This window comes from Meles meles, chromosome 8 (assembly GCF_922984935.1).
Source record: "Meles meles chromosome 8, mMelMel3.1 paternal haplotype, whole genome shotgun sequence".
NCBI classification, from domain to species: domain Eukaryota; kingdom Metazoa; phylum Chordata; class Mammalia; order Carnivora; family Mustelidae; genus Meles; species Meles meles.
Genome location: NC_060073.1, coordinates 15,304,960 through 15,330,094, shown reverse-complemented (window position 1 = coordinate 15,330,094; position 25,135 = coordinate 15,304,960). Strand labels below are relative to the sequence as shown.

Below are 25,135 nucleotides of genomic sequence, written 5' to 3'. Positions count from 1 at the left end.
TGTTCCACACCCACACTAGCATCTGTTGGTGATAGTGTCCCATATTTTGGCCTTTCTAATGGGTGAATGGTTAAAAAAAAAAACAAAACTAAAACAAAAACAAAAACAAAAATGAAAACAAAAACAAAAAAAAGCAAAACACCTCCTTTGAGTCATTTTCTTATCCAAAATGTGCAGATTAATTAATTCAAGAAGGTTCATGGACTTGAAGTCAATTGGTCTAAACCTCACAATTAAAATATGACAGGTTCAGAATCTATGCCATGTTTGACCTGACATAAAGATGGTGAGTCCCATCCATCACTTTGAATTTTAAGGTCAAAAAAGAGTGCTCTGGTCAACTTATGTTCAACTCTACATACAAAAATTTCTTACATAAAGTCCGATTATTCCAAGGACATGGGGTCATTACCCACAGTTTCTGAGGTGTGAGCAATGGAGTCAGAATTGTCTGTTGGAATATTGTTTCCTTTGTTCCTTAGACCTGAGCACTCACATTTTAAAAGTTGACCATGACAGCTCAGAGAAACATGTGAATGCCAGTTTTGTGGGTGGGAAGTAGTGACATAACAGACACGTGTTCCCACATGATAAGATAGCAAACATGGAAAACAGAGAATCATTCCTGAAGAGTCTGGGCATCTACTAAGGGAAGAAGAACTAGAATGAATAAGTTTAAAAATGGGGTATATTTATAAATGTTAGATCTTCTTGATGGATAGACCCTTTAAGAATTGATGTAGTGTCCTTCTATATCTCTGACTATAGTCTTTAGTTTAAAATCTAATTTATCTGTTCTAGATGCATTTCTTGGGTTCAAAATGGGTCTCTTGTAGACAACATATGGATGGGTCCTGTTATTTTATCCAATCTACAAATCTGTTCCATCGTATGGGTGCATTTAGGCCATTCAGGGATGGGGTGATTATTCAGAGTTATGTTTTATTGAAGTCGTGTTACCTGTGAAGTCTTTGTTTCTATAGATTGTCTCCATAAATTTCTGTTTAATGAAATTCTTGTGTTTATTTTTCCTATCGAACCCCCCTTAATATGTCTTATACTGCCAGCTTGATGGGCACATACCCTTTTAAACTGTGCCCGTCTTGCCCATGCATTTTGAATGTCAGTCTTGCTGAATAAAGTATTCTTGGCTGCTTGTTCTTCTCATCCTGAATACATCTTGCTAGTGCTTTCTGGCTTGCCATGTTTCTGTGTACAGGTCTGATGTTATTCTTATGGGCTATCCTCTGTATGTAAGGAATCTCTTCCTTGTTTCTATAGATTGTCTCCATAAATTTCTGTTTAATGAAATTCTTGTGTTTATTTTTCCTATCGAACCCCCCTTAATATGTCTTATACTGCCAGCTTGATGGGCACATACCCTTTTAAACTGTGCCCGTCTTGCCCATGCATTTTGAATGTCAGTCTTGCTGAATAAAGTATTCTTGGCTGCTTGTTCTTCTCATCCTGAATACATCTTGCTAGTGCTTTCTGGCTTGCCATGTTTCTGTGTACAGGTCTGATGTTATTCTTATGGGCTATCCTCTGTATGTAAGGAATCTCTTCCTCCTAGCTGATTTCAAGAACTACTGTCTAAAATTATGATTCATCATTTTCACAATAAGGTGTCTGGAGGTCTTTCTAGATTCTGTGATCTTGGGGGAAGACCTTTCTGCCTCAGGAAGATTACAATCAAAACCACATTGAGATACCACCTTTCGCCAGTTAGAATGGCCAAAATTAGCAAAACAGTAAACAACGTGTGTTGGACAGGATGTGGAGAAGGAGGAACCCTCTTACATGGTGGGAATGCAAGTTGGTGTAGCCACTTTGGAGAACAGTGTGAAGATTCCTTATGAAATTAAAAATAGAGCTTCCCTATGACCCTGCAATTGCACTACTGGGTTTTTACCCCAAAGATACAGATGTAGTGAAAAGAAGGGCGATCTGAACCCCAATGTTCATAGCAACAATGGCCATGGTCGCCAAACTGTGAAAAGTACCAAGACGCCCTTTGAACAGATGAATGGATAAGGAAGATGTGGTCCTTATATACTATGGAGAATTATGCCTTCACCAGAAAGGATGAATACCCAACTTATGTATCAACATGGATGGGACCAGAAGAGATTATGCTGAGTGAAATATGTCAAGCAGAGAGAGTCAATTATCATATGGTTTTGCTTACTTGTGGAGCATAGGGAATAACACAGAGCATGTGGGAAGATGGAGAGGAGAAGGGAGTGGGTAAAATTGGAGGGGGAGATGAACCATGAGAGACTGTGGACTCTGAAAAAGAATCTGAGGGTTTTTGAGGGGCGGGAGGTGGGAAGATGGGTGAGCGGAAGTTGGTGGTGGGTATTATGGAGGGCAGCTGTTGCATGGAGCACTAGGTGTGGTGCATAAAAAATGAATTTTGAACACTGAAATGAAATTAAAAAAATAAATAAATTTTTTAAAAAAATAAAAATGGGGTATGAGCCCAGCTGAGGTGAGTGGTAACAAGTACATTTACTGTGAGAATTGTCACTCCTGAGTACAGGACAGAACTGATGATCCAAGTTTTATGCACATTGACCACTACTGCTGTGACATAATGAACCCACAGAGCTTTGGCCAGAGATTGTGGAATCTCAAGGACAACTCAGTTTATCTCTTGATTCATTTGTGAAGCCACATACTTAACAATTTCCAAAAGAAAATATTATATTTGTCTTTTACCATACTGTTTGGAGGCTTATGACATTGTATTATTGGCAGTTTCTTCCTCTTTAGTAAGAATAGTGTGCCATTGTATGGCTCTACCATATTTTGTATACTTATTCTAGCCAATGGCATTGGAATTTTCTCCAGTTAATGGCCCTGGTGAATGATGAAATGTGAACATCCATGTTTAAGCTTCTTGAGGACATAGATTATCATTTCTCTTAGATTGATACCTAAGAGTGGAATTGCTGACTTACATGTTGTGTATTTTATTTTTTTTTAATTTGTTTTCAGCGTAGCAGAATTCATTGTTTTTCTACCATACCTAGTGCTCCATGCAACACGTGCTTCCTTAATACCCACCACCAGGCTAACCCGACCTCCCACTCCCCACCACTCCAAAACCCTCAGATTGTTTTTCAGAGTCCACAGTCTCTCATGGTTCATTTCCCCTTCCAATTTCCCTCAAATCCCTTCTCCTCTCCATCTCCCCCTGTCCTCCATGTTATTTGTTATGTTCCAAAAATAAGTGAAACCATATGATAATTGAGTCTCTCTGCTTGACTTATTTCATTCAGCATAATCTCTTCCAGTCCTGTCCATGTTGCTACAAAAGTTGGGTATTCATCCTTTCTGATGGAGGCATAGTACTCCATCGTGTATATGGACCACATCTTCCTTATCCATTTGTCCGTTAAAGGCCATCTTGGTTCTTTCCACAGTTTGGCAACTGTGGCCATTGCTGCTATAAACATTGGGGTACAGATGGCTCTTCTTTTCACTACATCTGTATCTTTGGGGTAAAAACCCAGTAGTGCAATTGCAGGGTCATAGGGAAACTCTATTTGTAATTTCTTAAGGAATCTCCACACTGTTCTCCAAAATGGCTGCACCAACTTGCATTCCCACCAACAGTGTAAGAGGGTTCCCCTTTCTTCATGTCCTCTCCAACACACGTTTTTTCCTGTCTTGCTAATTTTGGCCATTCTAACTGACATCGTGTGGTATCTCAATGTGGTTTTGAATTGAATCTCCCTGATGGCTAGTGATGATGAACATTTTTTCATGTGTCTGTAGCCATTTGTATGTCTTCGTTGATAAAGTGTCTGTTCATATCTTCTGTCCTTTTCTTGACATGATTTTGTTTTGTGTTGAGTTTGAGGAGTTCTTTATAGATCCTGGATATCAGCCCTTTGTTTGCAGTGTCACTTGCAAATATCTTCTCCCATTCCATGGGTTGCCTCTTTGTTTTGTTGAGTGTTTCCTTTGCTGTGCAGAAGCTTTTGATCTTGATGAAGTCCCAAAATTTCAGTTTCCCTTTTGTTTCCTTTGCCTTTGGAGACATATCTTGAAAGAAGTTGCTGTGGCTGATATCGAAGAGGTTACTGCCTATGTTCTCCTCTAGGATTCTGATGGATTCCTGTCTCACATTGAGGTCTTTTAACCATTTTGAGTTTATCTTTGTGTAAGAGAATGGTCGAGTTTCATTTTTCTACATATAGCTGTCCAGTTTTCCCAGCACCATTTATTGAAGAGACTGTCTTTTTTGTACTGTATATTCTTCCCTGCTTTGTTGAAGATTATTTGACCATATAGTTGAGGGCCCATGTCTGGGGTCTCTAGTCTGTTCCACTAGTCTATGTGTCTGTTTTTATGCCAGTTGTGTATTTTATTTTACTTTTTCAAAAGATTTTATTTATTTATTTGACAAATAGAGACATAGCAAGAGAGGGAACCCAAGCAGGGAGAGTGGGAGAGGGAGAAACAAGCTTCCTGCAGAGCTGGGAGCCTTATGCGGGGCTCGATCCAAGGAATCATACCTGAACTGCAGCCAGACGCTTAACCAACGAGCCACCGATGAGCCCCATGTTGAGTGCATTTTGACATATTAAGAAATTGTCAAGTTTTTTCAAAGTGGTAGTGCTATGTTAAATTTCCACCAGCTATGTGTGAGAGTTTCTGTTTCCCTACAATATCACCAAAAATTGGCATTGTCAATCTTTTAAAATTTAGCATAGAGTTGTTCAAAATATTCTCTTATGACTCATACTTTCTGTAGGGTCCATAAAAATAGTATTTGAATGTTTATAATTATATGTGTGTGTGTGTATATATATATATAATACATACATGTAATACCATATAGAACAATATAATATATATACACTTCAATAACTGGTTGCTATATTTATGGCATAGTAGCAAGTGCTCTATACACAAGATCCCATTGGATACTGATAACATCCTGTGTGGTTGGTATTATTCCATCCATTTTTGAGACAAGGAAACAGTGACAGAGATGTAGGTTAATGGTAATAATAACAATAACTATATTTTTATATTGAATATTTAATGGCTCTGATTGTTTTTGTAGACATTTATTGAGTTAATCCTCACCACAAACCTGTAAGATAATTCCTGTTATTGATTTATACTTATTTTATGCATAATGTAACATAAACATAGAGAAGTTAATGATCCTGCCAAGATCAAGATGCTAATTAAGGGCAGAACCAAGATTATTTCAGATTATAATAGTTACTAATTTTCCCCTGATTCTTATCCATGCCTTATATTACTATACATAACAACACTGAACTAATAATCTCTTTTTTAATATAAACATAATAATTATAATTGCTTTAATACTACCTTGGAGGCAAATGTATATAACACTTATACAGTAGCTGACATGCACACACACACACACACAAAACACACACGCACACATCATTTGGCTATGAGTACAGACAATTAAGATCTCCTAATTTGTAATGTGAGTTTAGCCTAATTTCATGATATAAGATCAATATATACATAGTTCAATTTCATAGTTTGTACTAGTAACTAACAAATAGAAATTGGATTTTTAAAAATCCATTTGTTATGTCTTAAAATCATAAAAAAATTAAGAATAAATGGAGCAAGATGTAAGGAAAACATGTACTCTGAGAACAAAACATTTGTTAAAAGGATATAAGCACCTTAAGTAGAAGAAATACTGTTTGTGACAGATGTCTCAACATTATTAAGAGGTGAATTCCCAAAGGCATTTCCAGATTCACACTTTCTCAAGCATAAGGAACATATTCAAAACTTTTCCAAACTGCCTTAAAACTCATATGGAAATACAAGGGCCCTAAATTAGGTCCCACAATATTAAAAGAGAAATTTGTTGGCGTAGAGTTGCTCATAGTATGTTCTTATAATTGTCTGTATTTCTTTGGTGTTAGTTATGATCTCTCCTCTTTCATTCATGATTTTATTTATTTGGGTCCTTTCTCTTTTCTTTTTGATGAGTCTGGCCAGGAGTTTATCAATCTTATTGATTCTTTCAAAGAACCAGCTCCTAGTTTCATTGATTTGTTCTATTTTTTTTTGGTTTCTATTTCATTGATTTCTGCTCTGATCTTTATGATTTCTCTTCTCCTGCTGGGTTTAGGGTTTCTTTCTTGTTGATACTATATGTGGAAAACCCAAAAGACTCCACTCCAAAACTGCTAGAACTTGTACAGGAATTCAGTAAAGTGTCAGGATATAAAATCAATGCACAGAAATCAGTTGCATTTCTGTACACCAACAACAAGACAGAAGAAAGAGAAATTAAGGAGTCAATCCCATTTACAATTGCACCCAAAACTATAAGATACCTAGAAATAAACCTAAACAAAGAGGCTAAGAATCTATACACAGAAAATTATAAAGTACTCAGGAAAGAAATTGAGGAAGACACAAAGAAATGGAAAAATGTTCCATGCTCCTGGATTGGAAGAATAAATATTGTGAAAATGTCCATGCTACCTAAAGCAATCTGCACATTTAATGCAATCCCTATCAAAATACCATCCATTTTTTTCAAGGAATGGAACAAATAATCCTCAAATTTATATGGAACCAGAAAAGACCTCGAATAGCCAAAGGAATATTGAAAAAGAAAGCCAAAGTTGGTGGCATCACAATTCCGGACTTCAAGCTCTATTACAAAGCTGTCATCATCAAGACAACATGGTACTGGCACAAAAACGGACACATAGATCAGTGGAACAGAATAGAGAGCCCAGAAATCGACCCTCAACTCTATGGTCAACTAATCTTCGACAAAGCAGGAAAGAATGTCCAATGGAAAAAAGACAGCCTCTTCAATAAATGGTGCTGGGACAATTGGATAGCCACATGCAGAAAAATAAAATTGGACCACTTCCTTACACCACACACGAAAATAGACTCCAAATGGATGAAGGACCTCAATGTGAGAAAGGAATCCATCAAAATCCTCAAGGAGAACTCAGGCAGCAACCTCTTCGACCTCAGCCGTAGCAACATCTTCCTAGGAACAACGGCAAAGGCAAGGGAAGCAAGGGCAAAAATGAACTATTGGGATTTCATCAAGATCAAACGCTTTTGCACAGCAAAGGAAACAGTTAACAAAACCAAAAGACAACTGACAGAATGGGAGAAGATATTTGCAAACGACATATAAGATAAAGGGCTAGTATCGAAAATCTATAAGGAACTTAGCAAACTCAACACCCAAAGAACAAACAATCCAATCAAGAAATGGGCAGAGGACATGAACAGACATTTCTGCAAAGAAGACATCCAGATGGCCAACAGACACATGAAAAAGTGCTCCACGTCACTCGGCATCAGGGAAATACAAATCAAAACCACAATGAGATATCACCTCACACCAGTCAGAATGGCTAAAATTAACAAGTCATGAAATGACAGATGCTGGCGAGGATGCGGAGAAAGGGGAACCCTCCTCCACTGTTGGTGGGAATGCAAGCTGGTGCAACCACTCTGGAAAACAGCATGGAGGTTCCTCAAAATGTTGAAAATAGAACTACCCTATGACCCAGCAATTGCACTACTGGGTATTTACCCTAAAGATACAGACGTAGTGATCCGAAGGGGCACGTGTACCCGAATGTTTATAGCAGCAATGTCTACAATAGCCAAACTATGGAAAGAACCTAGATGTCCATCAACAGATGAATGGATAAAGAAGAGGTGGTATATATACACAATGGAATACTATGCAGCCATCAAAAGAAATGAAATCTTGCCATTTGCGACGACGTGGATGGAACTAGAGCGTATCATGCTTAGTGAAATAAGTCAATCGGAGAAAGACAACTATCATATGATCTCCCTGATATGAGGACATGGAGAAGCAACATGGGGGGTTAGGGGGATAGGAGAAGAATAAATGAAACAAGATGGGATTGGGAGGGAGACAAATCATAAATGACTCAATCTCACAAAACAAACTGGTGGTTGCTGGGGGGAGGTGGGATTGGGAGAGGGGGAGGGGGCTATGGACATTGGGGAGGGGAGGCGAACCGTAAGAGACTATGGACTCTGAAAAACAACCTGAGGGTTTTGAAGGGTCAGGGGTGGGAGGTTGGGGGAACAGGTGGTGGGTAATAGGGAGGGCACGTTTTGCATGGGCACTGGGTGTTGTGCAAAAACAATGAATACTGTTATGCTGAAAAAAAATAAATAAAATGGGAAAAAAAAGAGAGAAAGAATTTGGAGAAGTTACATGATCTGATTTCCAGCGATGTTACCAAACTGCTGTGTTAAAAATTACATGGTCTTTTCATATAGATACTTGAGAAGATCTACAAAGCAGCCTAGAGAGCCCAGTAGTAGAACCACACATATATGGTCAACTAATCTCAGCAAAAGTCTGCAGTCAATTAGTGGTGAAAAATAGTTTTTGCAAAAAATGAGGGTGGAGGGGCACCTGGGTGGCTCAGTGGGTTAAAGCCTCTACCTTCAGCTCAGGTCATGAAACCAGAGTCCTGAGATCGAGCCCCGCATTGGGCTCTCTGCTTAGCGGGAAACTTGCTTCCCTCCCTCTCTCTCTGCCTACTTGTGATCTCTGTCTGTCAAATAAATAAATAAAAATCTTAAAAAAAAAAAAAGAGGATGGATATATTGGGCATCGTACTGCACAAAGCAAACAAAACAAAAAAAGCAGAGAAAACTTTGATCTACATATCACAACTGTAGATATTTATTTTAAATGGACTTAGAGCTATATGTGAAATGTAAAATTAAAAAAAAAAATTTGGTGTAAAACACAGGAGAAGATCTTCATGACCTTGGGTTACAAAAATATTTTTCTAAACATGTGGAATGAAGGTGTCCCAAAGAGGGGCGGCTTGGTGGTGGTGAAGTTGATTGAGCATCAGAATCCAGGTTTGGGCTCAGATGATGACCTCATGGTCCTGAGGTGGAGCACCCTGGCTGGACTCAGCACTCAGGGTGCAGTCTGTTAGAGAATTTCTCTCTCTCTTCTTCTCCCCTTCCACCATGGTCACTATCTCTCTCTCGCTCCTTCTAAAATAAATAAATATATCTAAAAAATGTGCCCATAAAAAATTGTTGATTTGCATTTCACCAAAATTACAACTATGAAGCAGAACTAGTATACAAAGAGGGATGAACTAAACGGTTGAAGATGTGAATTAACTGGTATCCTTCTCTAAGTGTTTTCCACGTGTGTGCACAGGAGAAGCTTAGACATATGACCAGCTGTCTCCTGCAGTGGATCTGGGCAGGCTAGCTCTGGAGCACAGCTCGGTCAACACTGGACATAACGCTGGTATAGACAAGCTCTAAATCTCTGGGTTATCATGTCCTTTAAGACGAAGTGCTAGAATCCCTCATTTCCTCAGGGTTATTAAACATTTAAAGCCCCAAAGGAATTAGTAAACTAGAATAATGCATTTCTTGCTCCAGTTGTTTACATGACTATTAGAGCTAGTTACTCAAACTTTTGAAAATTCTGTGTTTTTATCTGCATAGTAAAGCTAATAATACGTGTGTCAAAATATGCAGTATTATGAACAAGAAGTAATATAATGAGCTTAATCCAACCAACAATCTCTCAGCAGGTTTTTGTTATCCTTTGGCTAAGTAGATTGACCTGAAATAGATTAAATACTATAAAATTTTATTTCCTGATCCTTCTTGCATGCAGAAAAGTCACCTGCATGTGTTGGCATGTGGAAGAGAGAGACTGACTGGCTTTGGTGCAGGCAGATGAGGCTGAGTCTAAACCACCTGTGACTAGTCAGTGAGCAGAGAAGGAACCGGATGGGAAACACATTAAAGGCTTTGCTGTACTTGGCTTCTTTCATCTGATTTTTCCACATTATTTGTGCATTTCCTCCCTTCAAAATTATGGAGAAGAGCCGTTTATATCTTTCTTCCTTTCTTTATCTTTTTCTTTTTTTTGGTCTACCATTTTCCAACATCTCATGCTTCAATGCTAACATCATATGAATTATTATATCACAAATCACTGATTTTATTTAACTACCTGCCCTACACACCAAAAATCTTGATAATTTCAAAAAAAACAAAAAAACAAAAAAACAAAAAGGACTGTGGCAGTGGCAGTCTTTGGTGCTCCTTGTCCTACCTCATTACTGATTTCCTGAAAACAAACCTGATAATATTATTACTACAATTTCCCTCCTGTTCTTCAGAACACAGGAAGAGCACAAAGCAGTCACACTATAGCTTTCGGGGCCTTCAGGGAATAAGGGCAATTTTTTTTTTCCCCCACTTAGGCAACTGTGGAACTTTTATACCCAAGAGCACCAAGCACATTTATGTGATGATGGCTTTGCAACACTTGGTCCAAATCTGTCTAGAAATGCCTTTGGGAATATAGTTACTTAAAGATTTCAAAAAACTATTAATTCTCACATTCCCACATGTTTGTATTCTGTTCCTCTGAACCAAATTGCCTTCAGGTATAAGCATAAGATAAAAGGATGATTCCTAGGACCAATATACTTGTGTTAGTTTTGCAGGACTATATATAATCCATTTTGCTTATTTTCTTCCTGAGCTATCATTAAGCAGCTAAATCAGCTTTTGAAACTCCCAGGCTGCTTCCCTGAGGGATGAAGATCTAGTTCTTGCTTCAAAGAGTCTTAGTGAATATTGGAAGTACACTTCTCTTGTAAATTGTAGAAGGTTCAAGATTTGTTGAAATTTTCAAAATATTTGCAGAGAATTCATGTGGGTGTGTTTGAATTCCAGGTTTGTAACTCTCTGCAGTGGATTCCAGGTTTTGGTACTAGGGCTAAACTGGCAGAGTGAGTATCTGAGAATGAAATGCTTCCTGGTGCAGCCCCAAATGTGACCAGACAGCCACTCGGATCTTATGGTTAGTCAATTACCTTAGTCACCTTGGTTTGTGAAGGTTCCCACCATACATGTGCTAGAATAACTGCCTGCTCTTTATTTTACTTCTATACGATTTCATTCTAAAGCATATAGCCTCACTTGAAGCATATGACAATTTGATTACTATAAAAATGTTTGGGCACACTTGAGTTTTCATGGCACATTAGCTATAAGCAAAATTCTGCCTTTTGTGGAACAAAAGAGTAGAGTTAGATAAACCATCTTTAAGTAGGCAGTGAATTTCATTGTTTCCCCAACTCCTGAATAAAGGCTGTCTTGCATTTTCTGACTAAGAAACAGTCAAGTTTAGGCTTGAATGTGTACTATAACAGAATTCATTATATTTCAAAACATCTGCCTTCCTAACATAGAGTAGTTTCATCTGAGTCAACCATGGTAAGTTTATAGCCCCTACATTCTGTTACACTAAGGGGAAGTTTGAATGTGTAGTAGGAATTTGTAACTAAATATGACAGGTTCTATTCATTCATAAACAACAAAATCCAAAGGTACAGATAATTTTTATTCAATAATATAAAAAGTAAGCATTTGCACACCTTTTTATATAGAAAAAAATTAGAATAGTGATTAGCATTAAGAAATGGGTTAGGATAACCAACGGATTATATTAACAGAATTTCAGTAACAGATTGTTCAAATTGGAGTTTATCATCATCATACTTTGTAAACCCATATTATGAAAGCTTTTTTTTATTTTCTTTATTCTTCCCTTGATTCTGTGTGTGTGCTTATGACAATATGTGGTCCTAAATTAGTCATTCAGAGAGGAAAGACCGTGAAAGAAAAATGACAGTTTTGAACCACACACGTCGCTGGCTTTTTCACATTAGCTCATGTATTCCTCACTAAAATTTTGAATTTTGTTTTGATATCTTAGTTGTGAATTGAGAAAGAGGAAACCTAAAGAGATGAATCCATTTGCTAAAGGATCACATTTGTCTGTTAATTTGAAATGCCTCAGCGCTTCTACGTCTTTCTCTGTTGCTGCTGTTTCAACCCCTTGTTCAGTGGTTGCCTCAAGTTCTTTATTTACCAATTGTGCCTTTAGTTTTTCCATGGGAGGGGTCCTAAGAATCACTATATCGCTTCATGAGCGTAAGTCTCCTCAACTGACTTTTCCCTCTTCCCTTTTACCTCTCCTAACAGCACTGATCATAGGGTAACTTTCCTCAGAATACAAGCTGGGGTTGTGTGCTATTGGAGGTGAAATTTCAAAGATGATCTAGAACACAAGGAGGAATCCTGATGAGGAATTTGCATTTTTGTAAAACTGAGGGCAATTTATTTCAAATGTGTTAGAATCAGCAAATCCTAGAATACGTGTATTCTTCTCTGCTCAGAGAAGGAATCAAAAGAGTTTTTCCATACTTTCCTTCATGACGTCCCTCTCAGTGCTCTCCCATAAATGACAGCCCCAGACTGAGGAAGAAACAGGATTTCTGTCTTTTAATATTCATAGTGTGTTACTTTTCAGTCTTGAGAAATTACTTAAATTCTCTTGCTATGTCTCTTCTGGGTAGAATCAGAGATTTGAATTGGTCATCTGATTTCCACGTTTTTATTATTCACGGTCTACTTATATAAAAGTTGCCTATAAATCAATTTGTTTTAGTAATTAGGTATATCTGAAATATCACTGTTGTTTCTACCTCATAAACAAAGATTACTATTCATTGCAATAAGTAGAATATTGGTCAATGGTTCTCACACCCTAAAGCTTTTCAGTACTCCTTAGTTACAGGTAACCGCCGAACACTCTGTGACATAATTACTTTACTCTGTTATATAAAGGAGGACAGAGATCCTTGTTAGTGAGCCTGAAAGCAGAGTAGGAACAAATGGAAAATTTGTCTATGTGTGAGGTTAGAATTCTGAAGAGTAATTTAAAAGAGAATTGATGTCTTATGGTACCGAGTATTCTGTAAATGCCACAGCTGTCACCTATGTGCCATCTGAAATCTTTTTGAGGAATATCAATAACATAGATACTAAATCTGGGAGTCTCTACAAATGCTGGTTGCTAAATCATATTGTAGCAAAAATATTTTGTATTTTAAATAGACATCTGGGGGCCCAAATACGTCTGTCACTTGAGAGTCAGACTAACATAGAAAGTGGCCTAGCTTTGTAAACCCACTAGAATCAGATATTCCCTCTTCAGTGGGTAAAATAGCTCTTGGATGGTTTCTTTTTACCCCACACTCATTTTGCACTGATTAAATGATGTCTTAAGATATACATCAGATACAAAGTTGTGAATTCCTTAATTTTTAATTGATTCCTTATTGCGACAAATATCATTGAGTTCTAACTCACCAGAAAGAGTGTCTTCAAGTTACTTTCAGTATCATCCCCTTTTATTGGCATTTGATCTTTAGATTGTATCTCAATATGAAATTTTCTGACAAAGCCATGACAAGTGCATAATTCAAAAATATATGGGCAATTCGACAATTTTATCTTTCCTTTATTAAATGCTATCACAAACATTAAGGACAACATATATTTTTGAAGTAATATTTAACTTGAAACATAAATACAGCAGATGAATGCATTTCTTGAATATTTTTCAAGATTTCAGTCATTAAGTGATATTCTCTCTCTCTTATACAGAAAGCTGTATTGCTTTCTCCTGCTCTTTGCTTTTTAATGTGAGAGCAATTCCATTGGTTTAACATGACCCATTGACAATATCTGACCTGGTAGGAAAGTACAGTATGCCCAACACGACTTATAATTTAGTAGTTCAAACAAATGTGCAGCAAATTTCTTCATGATTAATTGCCAGAAAATTAAGGCAATTTCCTGAGATCATTTTAAAAGAAGGAAAGTTGGTTTTATATGTAAGTTATAAGAATTGGGAAATATGGGGAAAAAAATTTTCCTTGTTTTAGACTTAATAATGTAACCAGTAGTTCTTTATCTAAACTATCTATAAAAGTATTAATGAAGTATTCATAGTATTAAAGTATTAATAGCATTAATAAAAGTATTAAAAGTATTATTAGTCATGCTAATAAAAAGTATTAATAGTGATAACAGGTATTTTCAAAATAGTGTTTAAATATTTAAATAATTACTAAGTAATATTGATAAAAACATGTAATTATTCTCATTATTGCCATTATAAATTTTTCATGATAGATTTACAAAAGACAACATAATTAGAATAAGCAGCTCAATTCCATAAGCCAAGATAATTATTCTTAACACTATTTATGAAAATGTGCATTTTAATAAATTTTATATATAGTGTTCCTATATTCGCCTAGAATTATCTTTTTTTTTACTTTCAGAAATGTAAGTCCTTATGGAAGCCTACACAAAAACCAAATATATGAAAAACCAGAAAAACATCTCAGAATTCGTACTTCTAGGACTTTCATATAACCAGAACATAGAAATGTTTTGCTTTGTGCTCTTCTTATACTGCTATGTTGCCCTGTTGGCAGGAAACTTTCTGATCCTTGTCTCCATTCGATGCAGTTCCCTTTTTCACCAACCCATGTACTACTTCCTCATCCACTTATCTTCTATGGACATCTGCTATACCTCTACCGTCACACCCAAGTTAATTGCTGACCTGTTAGTGGAAAGAAAAACCATCTCCTACAGTAATTGCATGTTACAGATCTTTACCATGCACTTTTTCGGAGGCGTTGAGATCTTCATTCTTACTGCCATGGCCTTCGATCGCTACGCTGCCATCTGCAAACCTCTCCACTATGTGATTATCATGAACAGGAAAAGATGCCACCTCCTAGTCTTAGCTGCTTGGGCTGGTGGGGCCATCCATGCCTTACCTCTGTTTTCTACTGCAATTGGTTTGCCCTTCTGTGGTCCTAATGAAATCGATCACTACTTCTGTGATGTTTTTCCTTTGCTAAAGCTGGCCTGTACTGATACCTACATCACTGGTGTCCTTGTGGTTGCCTTTTCAGGTATGATTTCCTTAGTAACCTTTATTGTCTTATTTGTTTCTTATGGGATAATATTGTTCACTTTAAGAAATCTCTCAGCTGAGGGAAGACGCAAAGCCCTCTCCACCTGTTGGTCTCATGTCACTGTGGTCATCTTATTTTTTGGGCCTGTAATCTTTATCTACCTTAGACCACCTACTACTTTTCCAGAGGACAAGATATTTGCTCTATTTTACACCATCATTGCTCCTATGTTCAATCCCTTAATCTATACTCTGAGAAATTCAGAGATGAAAAAAGCAGTGAAAAAGGTTTGGTGCTCATCATTGTTTTCAAAGGACTCACACTCTTAATTTGAAGAAGTTCATTGGCTAATTGACTCTGAGAAAGAAAAGAGGAAGATGTGAATGAAGAAGGCAGGGACAAGATCATGGGGGTTATGGACCATCACTGTCATGAAGGGAATGAATGGATGCAATAGGACTACAGGATTTAAATGATCATTGAGCAAGTACTGATGCTTGCATACCAAAATTAATTGTGAAAGAAGTTAATTTTGTGGGGTATTAAGATGGTATAGGTAGGGGAACATTCATAAAAAAAATTGAACCAAAGCAAATAAATCAATGATATATTATTAGTGAATTATAAAGGGAAATATTTTAATGATAGTTTTGTTAATACATTGCACTGACAGACGTTCTTTGATTGTTCAGAAGTTGTAATGTTAAAACAACAACAACAACAATAATAATAATAATAAACTGAAACAATTAATTTAAATTTCTGATAGAACATTCCTTAGTTCATACAAATTAGTTGTGCAAATCAACAAATATTTAGAGTAGGATCTCTTTCATTTCTTTTAAGAATTTATTTTTTTGAGAGAGAGAGAGAGAGCATGAGTGAGCAGGAGCAGGGCTTTGGGGTTGTGGGCTAGAGCGAGAGGTACAAAAAGACTTCCCACTGAGCACGGGACCCGATGCAGGGCTGCATCCCAGGACCCTGGAAACTGAACCAAAGGCTCAGCTTTTTACAGAACTCAACCCCATTTAGCAATCCACTCCTTACCATTTACCCAAAAGTGTTGAAAACTTATGTCCACAAAAGAACATATGCGCATGCTTAACAGCAGCTTTATTCACAATTGTCCATACAACTGGAAGCAGCCAAGACGTCCTTCAGTAGGTGAGGATAGACAAACTGTAACATCACACAGTGGAGTATTATTCATTGCCAAGAGTAACAAGCTCCAGGCCATGAAAATGCTTGAAGACCCTTCCAATGTGTTCCCCATGGTAATTGGAATTCAGCTCCATCACAGATGAGACACTTCTTGATCTTGCCTGTCAGTAACTTTCTAGTTTCATGTCTTACTAACTAGACTTTAGGAGCTCAGTGTGCAGCTTATAACCCAACACATAGTAGAAGTTCAATAATAATTATTGAATGAATAGATGAGCCAATAGCCACAACCGTACTGAAATGATTGTGTTTTCTGCACACTCTTTATCACCCTCGGTCTTTGTTATGAATCCTCTCCTGGGAATCCTGTAATGTAACACATGCCTATTCATCCTGATGATGCCCTTTCAATTTTTGTGCCCTTTTTAGCGTGTTTTCATCTAGGAAATCTTCCTGACCCCCCTGGTCTTTGTTGTGTGTACCTCAAAGATGTTTCACCCTGTGCTGTCACTACTTTCAGAACATTTTTAATGTGGTTTTGTCATTTTCTGCTCCACTCTGGGTGTCCCTTAGTGGATAAAATGCTTTCTGAAAGCAAGACCCATGTTGCTCTCTATTCAACACTTTGCAGCCCTAGCAATCATCACTGTTTCTGATATATTTTGGGGGCTCAAAAAAATTTTATTGATTAGTAAGTATGGGATGGAAGGAATAAATGGGGCGTATTTATCCTGAATTTGTTTTCTTTGTAGATGGAGCCACCTATTTTCTTAAAACAGTATTTCATAATGAAAAGTTAGCAAGAAGTAAACTAATTAACAGAAAAATGACATGAACAACTCACATTCATAAGATGATGAAATCTTACTGAGAGCAAGGGGAATATCAAGATAAGCTATTTGCAGGGGGCTTTGGTGGCTCAGTAGGTTAAGCATCTATTTTTGGTTCAGGTCATGATCCCAGGGTGCAGGGTTTCAGCCCCACATCAATTTCCTTGCTAGGCATAGAGCCTGCTTCTCCCCCAAGCTTGTGCTCTCTTCCTCTCTCTCTGTCAAATAAATAATTAAAGCCTTTTAAAATTTATTTAAAAAAAATACTATTGTTCCTTCACTAATGATCTCAGTTTAAATTTCTTTCTCATTACACAGTTTAATCAGAAGTTAAAACAAATTGTGTTTTCTTAAAGACATCTAGCTAGAATTCTGAGTCTCAATCAGTGAAAAGTAGGAAAAAGTTCCCTGTCTCCAGTACTATTCCTTTGCTCTACATTTTTTTGACTATGTCTATCTTCCATTATACCCTTATCACTCATGCAATATTGATTGTGCCCCAGCATTATGCTGCCTTGTAGAAACAATTTTTAATAAATAGTCAAGTACTCTATGGAGTGTAACTTTATTTAATAAATAAAAATTCCTCTCAAATAATAGCATGTTCATTTATTGGAGTTATAATTCTTTCTGATGGATTAGCAGCCTGAGAGAGTAACATGAACAATACAAAATGACTGAGATCTACGAGAAATTTGGAAATTTGAGGTAATCTTTGGTACCCCACAGAAGTTAAATGACTCTTTGCTTTATAAGCTTGTAGTCATTTTATACTATAATTTTAATGGCAACATGTTATCATCAACCCAGGCATATAAAAATGAGCAGAATTCTTAATAAAAATATATTAGAATTTATAGATAGGGAATAGATGATAGATGATAGATAGACGTGGGAGCATAGCAGGTTGTTATGTTTTCTTTTCTTGCACACTTTCCTCTTCCACTCAGTGCAGAATCTGTCATTCACAGCAGCTTACTATTTTTCTTTGTTTGGTAAGTATTCCTTCCTGAGATCATCCAAAATGTCCTTTGACTTTAACTTCCATTGCATCACTGTCGGACTTCAGACATATTTATTTCTCACTTGAAATAACTTTTCTACTACACAATTTCCTAATGGCATTTTTCATCTGATCATTTCTCAAGGCATAGATTAAAGGATTTAACATTGGCGTTATCATAGTGTAGAACACTGCAACTGCTTTATCAATAGATAAAGTAACCGGAGGTCTCATGTACACAAATAAGCAGGGCACAAAGAATAGGACAACCACTGTGATGTGGGAGACACAGGTGGAGAGGGCTTTACGCCTTGCCTCCAAGCTACGGTTCCTTAGGGAACGCAAAATGACCACATAGGAGATGATCAAGAGGAGGAAGAGTAAGACACAGATGAAACCACTGTTGGCAGCAACAAAGAGCCCTAGAGTGTGGGTATCAGTGCAGACAAGATTGAGCAAAGGGTTCAGATCACACATAAAGTGATCTATGACATTAGGGCCACAGAAGGGTAAAGGGATGATAAAGAGGATCTGTATGGCTCCATGAAGAAAACCTCCCACCCACGCCACTCCCATTAACAGGCCACACACCCGCCGATTCATGATGGTCGTGTAGTGCAATGGCTTGCAGATGGCCACATAGCGGTCATAGGCCATCACAGTAAGTAGGATGACATCAGCACCTCCAATGAAATGTTCCCCAAAGATTTGGATTATACATGCATTGAATGTAGTGGTCTTCTTTTCACGGAGTGAATCTATGATCAGTTTAGGGTTATTAACAGAAGAATAACAGGCATCAATGAAGGAGAGATTGGCAAGGAAAAAGTACATAGGGGACCCCAGTAATGAGCTGGTGGTGATAGTGACCACGGTGAGAACATTTGCTACCACAGAGACAATGTAAATGACCAAAAACACGAAAAATATGACTTTCTGCATCTTTGGATTCTCTGTGAGTCCCAGAAGAACAAACTCTGTCACGTTGTTCCTATTCACCATTATTTCCTAATATGATTAATTGCATTACCTGAAAAAAAATCACTTTCAATTAATGCAAACTTCAATTTATTAAGCTTTTTCATCTAGTAAATAAATACCTAGATTCTAATGATTTGTGGTTTCTCGTGAGTTTTTTTGAGATACAAAATAAGTTTTATATTCTTTAAGATTATTTTGTTTATCTCCTTGGTGAAGTTTCTGTGGCGTTTGGCCATGGGGAGCTTTGTAAACACACAGGCAAGAGATCATTTGTGCACACTTCATCTGAGGTGACTCAGGTTAACATGAAGGACCATACACATTGTGGCAGATAAGTAAGAAAAGGGAGGTAGTTTATGATGTAAAGGCTATGAATGCAAGGTTGAGGAATTTTCCCTTTCTCCTTAGGAAATGGGGAGCCATGGAAAGACAGTGAGAATATATATGAAAAAGTGAAGAGGAATTTGAGGGAGAGGTAATAAGAAATATAATTTAATAAAGATCTTCATGTTTCTTGGATGCAGTGCGGTGAGGTTCAGTAAGGGATTGGAAGCCAGAGACAGAAACCCCAGGTAAGAGATTTTTTTATATTAGTTGACATAGGAGTAACAGGGCATTGGTCGTTGATTTGTAAAGAAAGTATACAAAAGTTACCATAAAATAAATCATAATGATTTTGTCTAAATACAATAACATTATAATTGCTAATTATATTTATATATATTTAATAATTGATTGCTATATTCACGGCATACTAGCAAGTGCTCTGTACATAGGATCCCACTGAATAATAATAATAACCTGTGTGGTTGGTATTATTCCTTCCATTTTGAGATGAGAATGCAGTGTCAAAAACTTAGGTTGATGGTAATAATAACAGTAACAACATTTATTAAATTGAATATTTAGTGGTTCTGAGTGTTTTTGTGGACATTTGCTGATTTAATCCCTGCCACAGACCTGTAAGATAATTCCAGCTGTTGTTTTTATATTTATTTTATACATTATGTAATAGAAACATAGAGAAGTTAAAGATCCTGCCAAGATCAAGATGCTAATTAAGGGCAGAACCAAGATTACTTCAGTTTATACTTGTTCATGATTTTCCTCCAAGTTCTTACCCGTGCCCTATATTGTTATAAGTAACAGCACTGAATCTCCTTTTTATATGACCATGATTATAATTGCTTTATTACTACTTTGGAGGCAAGTGTATAAAACATAATTTCATTAGGAGACACACACACACACACACACACACACACACACACTGACAAGCTTGAACTCCCAATTATCAAATAAAATGTGGTAATGGGCTGAGCCTGGGTGGCTGAGTTGGTTAGTGATTGCCTTTGGCTCGGGTCATGGGTCATGATCCCTGGGTCCTAGGACTGAGCCCACACCAGGCTCCCTGCTCCACGGGGAGCCTGATTCTCCCTCTCCCTCTGACTGCCTCTCCCTCTCCTTCTGCCCTCTGCTCCCCCTGCTTTCTCTTTCCCTCTCTCCATCAAATAAAAAACTAAAATCTTAGAAAAAAATGTGGTACCGTATTCACTGAAAGATCTTTTTATCTTGACTTCTCCCTCAGACCTAGTTCTCCCTACTACAAACCATCTCCTAAGCAAAATATCTGTTAAATGTTGAAAAGGATTTCCACTGTGGTTAAGTGCTTTGGTTTGAAAATCATAAAGACAAGGTTAGAATTCTGATTTTTCCCCTAGCATCTGCTTTTATCTGGAGTAGCTTTGCAACACATTACATCTTTGTTTCCTCATCTGTAAAGCAAAATTAATCATTTCCATATCAAAGGTTTTTATGAGAATTAAGGAAGCCTACTTGAGCATATCACCACCATATTGTATGCACAGAGGACTTTCATCTATTTTGTAACTGTGTAGGCACCTAGGATATAGGAATTATTGACATTTTGAGTGATGATTAAGCAATCATTTAACTGCGCAAGAAGTTCAGGAAGAATCCTCTCCAATTTTACTTTTAAAGAAGGTACACAGACTCAATTATCCGTAGCCTTTGTTACCAGAAAGAATTCTCCATTCATACTTGGATAACACAGCTGATGCTATATGTCCTTTATTATTCATACTTATGCCTCTTCTATGTGAGAAGTGTATTTCCATTGTGTTCTCATCCTCATGATTAGTCTAGATTATTAAACTAGCTGTCTCATTGCAAAAGCATGCAGTTTGGTGACAAAGAGCAGGGTCCTACAATTGGCTTCATTTCCTTGAGTTTCAATTTTTTTTTTTCTGTCAGCTTAGGTGAATGATATTTACCAACTATCTTTTCAAGAAATGGGGCGAGGATGGAATACTTGAATACTATATTTGAAGGGACTAAAACAATGATTAATATATATGGGAGGCAACAATATTTAAGATGAATCAGCAATATTGAAGACTTACCTTATAGACTTAGAAGACCTTAATGATGCTTAGAAGTGTTCAGAAATAACCCCATCTTCAAACTGACCTCCTCTCAGATAAGTAGCTTTCAATATGAAAGATAAGACACACCCAGTAAGAGACTGGTTTTTAAGAAAGTGTTTTTAATCAATCAAAAGCTTCCCTTCTAGCCTAAAGCCTCAAAATGTTCTTAGAGAACACTTGGGATTTGAATTTAGAATGGAGTATTTTGGGAAAAATATGGAGATTTCATCTACAGATAGCTCTGGTCCCATAAAGAGACAAAAAAAAAAAAAATATGGAGTAAACACATCCAAATATGTCATTCTAACCTTAATGAATCTTGCTCTGCAAATGTGATCAACAAAAATCATTTTCACCTTGCACTGCATGCATATTTAAAGATGTTTCCATAAAGGTTCAATGACTTTGGTGCTGCTACTTTTTTCTCCCAGGAGTTAATTATCTCCTCTGACAGAAAGGCTTTGTCTTAGAAACCATGCTGAAGAGACATGTTTGACAAACATCCAAGTTTGGAAAGGGAATTACATGCCCTGTACTTGGAATCCAAGCATGTAGGAATCCATTTTCTCTACCTTGAGTTTCTAAGAAAGCTGAATGTCAGGCAAATAGAAAAGTGGCCTAATTCCAGTGTGGTGACCTGTGATGTAGTTGACCTGTTGACTCATGTCACCAATAGAACTTCTGCCTTCTTAGCAATAATAAAACTTTTCTGGAGCCTGCTAATCGTTGTTTGAGTGCTAGAGCAGTGAGGGCAAAAAATCAATGGCAGCCATTTTAACGTTCTTGACTCCGAAACTGTTTTTTGTCTGTTTGTTTGTTTGTTTGTTTGTTTGTTTTTAGATTCATCAAGAGGCAGAAAGTAAATAGAAACTTGAAAAGGTTCCCAGTTAGTTATTTTTGAGATTCATTGTTTGGTCAGTACAGAATACTAGGCAACTTTAGAACTGTGGAGAGAGATCGAAACACAAGATGAGTCCCAGTTTTTCCACATCATTTTCACTTGGTACTGTTATTTCCTTTGAGTCATTCTAGGAGACCTGTAGTGATATATTGTTGTGGTTTTAATTTGCTTTCCCTGATGACTAATGATGGTGAAATTTTGTTTCTCATCTTATTATTGGTCATTTGTATACCTTGTTTTGTACACTTTTGTTCAAGTCCTTTGCATAATTTAAACCTAAGGGTTCTAGTTTCCTTATTACTAAGTTATAAATGTTCTTTAAATATAATACAGGTCTTTGTCATGTATATGTTATGTATATCTACAAAATTTTCACCTAATCCATGGATTGCCTCTTCATTTTTAAAAATAGTGTTACCTGACAGGCACTGAGTTTTAAAACTTTGACAAATTCCAATTTTTAATTTTTTTCTTATGGTTCATGATTATTGTTTTGTGTCTAATAAATATTCATCTACCACCAAGGTCAAAAAGATTTCTTTGGCAGTTTCTATGTAGACATGTAGACCCCACACTCATTTTGAGTTCATTTTTGTGTATAGTACAAGGTGAGGTTGTGGTTTAGATCTTTTTTATTTTTTTTCTTCATATGGATAGCTAATAGAGCCAGCATAATTTGTGGACAAGTCTATACATTCCTCCATTGAATTACTTGACATCTTTGTAAAAATTCATATAATTAGGCTTATTTCTGGGCATTCTATTGGTTTCAAGTTCTCAGTGTTTATCCCTGCACCAATACCACACAGCCTTAATTATGGGAGCTCAATAGCAATTCTTGAATTTAAGTAGAGTAAACATCCAAACTATATTTTGGGTTTTTTTAAAAATGATTTAATCTTCTAGATTCCTTTAAACTTGTCTATTTCTATATAAATTTCAGAATAGAACTGATAATTTCTTTAAAAATACTGTTGAGATTGTTATTGGAATTGTATTGAAAGAATAGAATGACATGGTAAAAGTGGTCTTTTAACCCAATGACAAGGTACATTTCTCCATTTTTCTATTTAATTTCAGCAGTGTGTCCTAGTTTTCATGTACAGGTCTTAAATACACTTTTATAATTTATTCCTGGGGCATCTGGGTGCCTTAGTTGGTAGAGCAAATGACTCTTGATTTTGGCTTAGGTCATGATCTCAGGAACATAGGATCGAGCCCTATGGAGAGCTCTATCCTGGACACTGAGCCTTCTTGAGATTCTATCTCTCCAGCTCCCTGTGCCTCTTCCCCCATTCTTTCTCTCGCTCTCTTAAGAAGAAAAAAAAAAAAGAAGAAGAAGAAGAAGAAAAAAAGAAAAAAATTCCTCAAATTTCATTTTAAAAATTTTATTTATTTTGTTTTTTAGAAAGAGAGCAAGAGAGCATACACAAGTGTGCAGAGGGAAAGGAAAAGGCAAAGAATCTTAAGCACACTCCTGGCCTAGCATGAAGCCTGACATAGGGCTTGGTCTTATAACCACAATATCATGACTTGAGCCAAAACCAAGAGTTAGACACTCAACCAATGGAGTGCAACTCAAATTTCATATTTTAAATAGTATTCTACATATGATTGTTTCTCATTTATTTTTATTTTTTTAAAGATTTTATTTCTTTATTTGACAAAGAGAGATCACAAGTAGATGGAGAAGCAGGCAAAGAGAGAGAGAGAGAGAAGCAGGCTCCCTGCTGAACAGAGAGCATGATGTGGGACTCGATCCCAGGAACCTGAGATCATGACCTGAGCCGAAGGCAGCAGCTTAACCCACTGAGCCACCCAGGCGCCCCTATTGTTTCTCATTTTAATTCTAATTGTTTCACTTATAGAAATAATATATAGCATTTTTATTTACATTGTATCTTATTACCTTGTTAAATTAACTAATTAGGTAGGCCACTTAACATTGCCTACCTGTATAATCATGCCATCAGCACATCAATATATTTTTTGCAATTTGTCTCTTCCTATCCATTCTGTATGTCTTTATTTCTTTTTCTCATCTTATTGCAATGATGAGAATGTAGGGAACAATGCAGGAAAAAAAAATTGGTAAGTGAACATGCTTGACTTGTTTCAATCATAGAAAATATTTACTATGATATAATGTGGTACTTGTAGGTTTTGAAGATATGCTTCTTATCAAGTTGAGCAAATTCCTTTCTATTCTTCACTTGTTAAAATCTCTTTAAATATAAATCAATTGAAATTTATCAAATAAATTTTACATCATTTGAAATGATGATCATTTGTAATTCTCCTTCATTCTGTTAACTTAGTGAATTACACAGATTTTTAAATGTTAAATCAGCCCTTTATGCCTGAAATAAATTCCACATCATCGTGGTCAATTTTTTTTTAGAAACTTTGATGGGTTTATTTACTAGTATTTTGTGTAACATCTTTGGGTGTGGATTCAAAAGAAATATTTGTCATACTTTTTTCATGTAATGTGACTTAGCATTTAGACAATGGTGCCTTCATACAATTAATTTTGTAGTAATCTCTCAATTTTCTGAACGAATGTGTAGAATTTGTATTATTTTTGTTCAGGGTTCCATGAAGTGCTATATAAATTTTAGGAAACAACTTTCCAGCTAACAAAAACAACAACAACAACAACAAAAAGGGTTTTTAATAACTTCACAGGATTGCATGGAATCTGTAGATCAATTGAGGAATATTGCCATCTTAATTATATTATATTCCTCTAATCCATGAATATGAACTATGTTTCTATTTCAGTAAGTTTTCTTCAATTTCTTTCAAAAGCATTTTGTAGTTTTTCATGTAAAAGCCTTTAATTCTTACATTGCAGAATTATTTACAAAATCTAAGATATGGAAAAAAACCTTACTGTCCATCGGTGGAGAATGAATAAAGAAAAT

General features: G+C 36.5%; 2 protein-coding genes across 2 annotated transcripts; one reads left to right on the top strand and one right to left on the bottom strand.

The window, feature by feature from the left end:
* Positions 1-14,278: 14,278 nt before the first annotated feature.
* On the top strand, positions 14,279-15,214 carry LOC123949424 (olfactory receptor 4P4-like). The gene has a single exon (XM_046016865.1). The coding sequence runs from the start codon at positions 14,279-14,281 to the stop codon at positions 15,212-15,214; it is 936 nt and encodes a 311-aa protein (XP_045872821.1).
* A 2,737-nt stretch (positions 15,215-17,951) lies between these two features.
* Positions 17,952-18,881, bottom strand: LOC123949368 (olfactory receptor 4C46-like). The gene has a single exon (XM_046016784.1). The coding sequence runs from the start codon at positions 18,879-18,881 to the stop codon at positions 17,952-17,954; it is 930 nt and encodes a 309-aa protein (XP_045872740.1).
* Positions 18,882-25,135: the final 6,254 nt, after the last annotated feature.

Bases quoted from the DNA above. Each gene is read 5' to 3' on its own strand.
- LOC123949424 (XM_046016865.1), top strand. From the start codon at position 14,279: ATGAAAAACCAGAAAAACATCTCAGAATTCGTACTTCTAGGACTTTCA.
- LOC123949368 (XM_046016784.1), bottom strand. From the start codon at position 18,881: ATGGTGAATAGGAACAACGTGACAGAGTTTGTTCTTCTGGGACTCACA.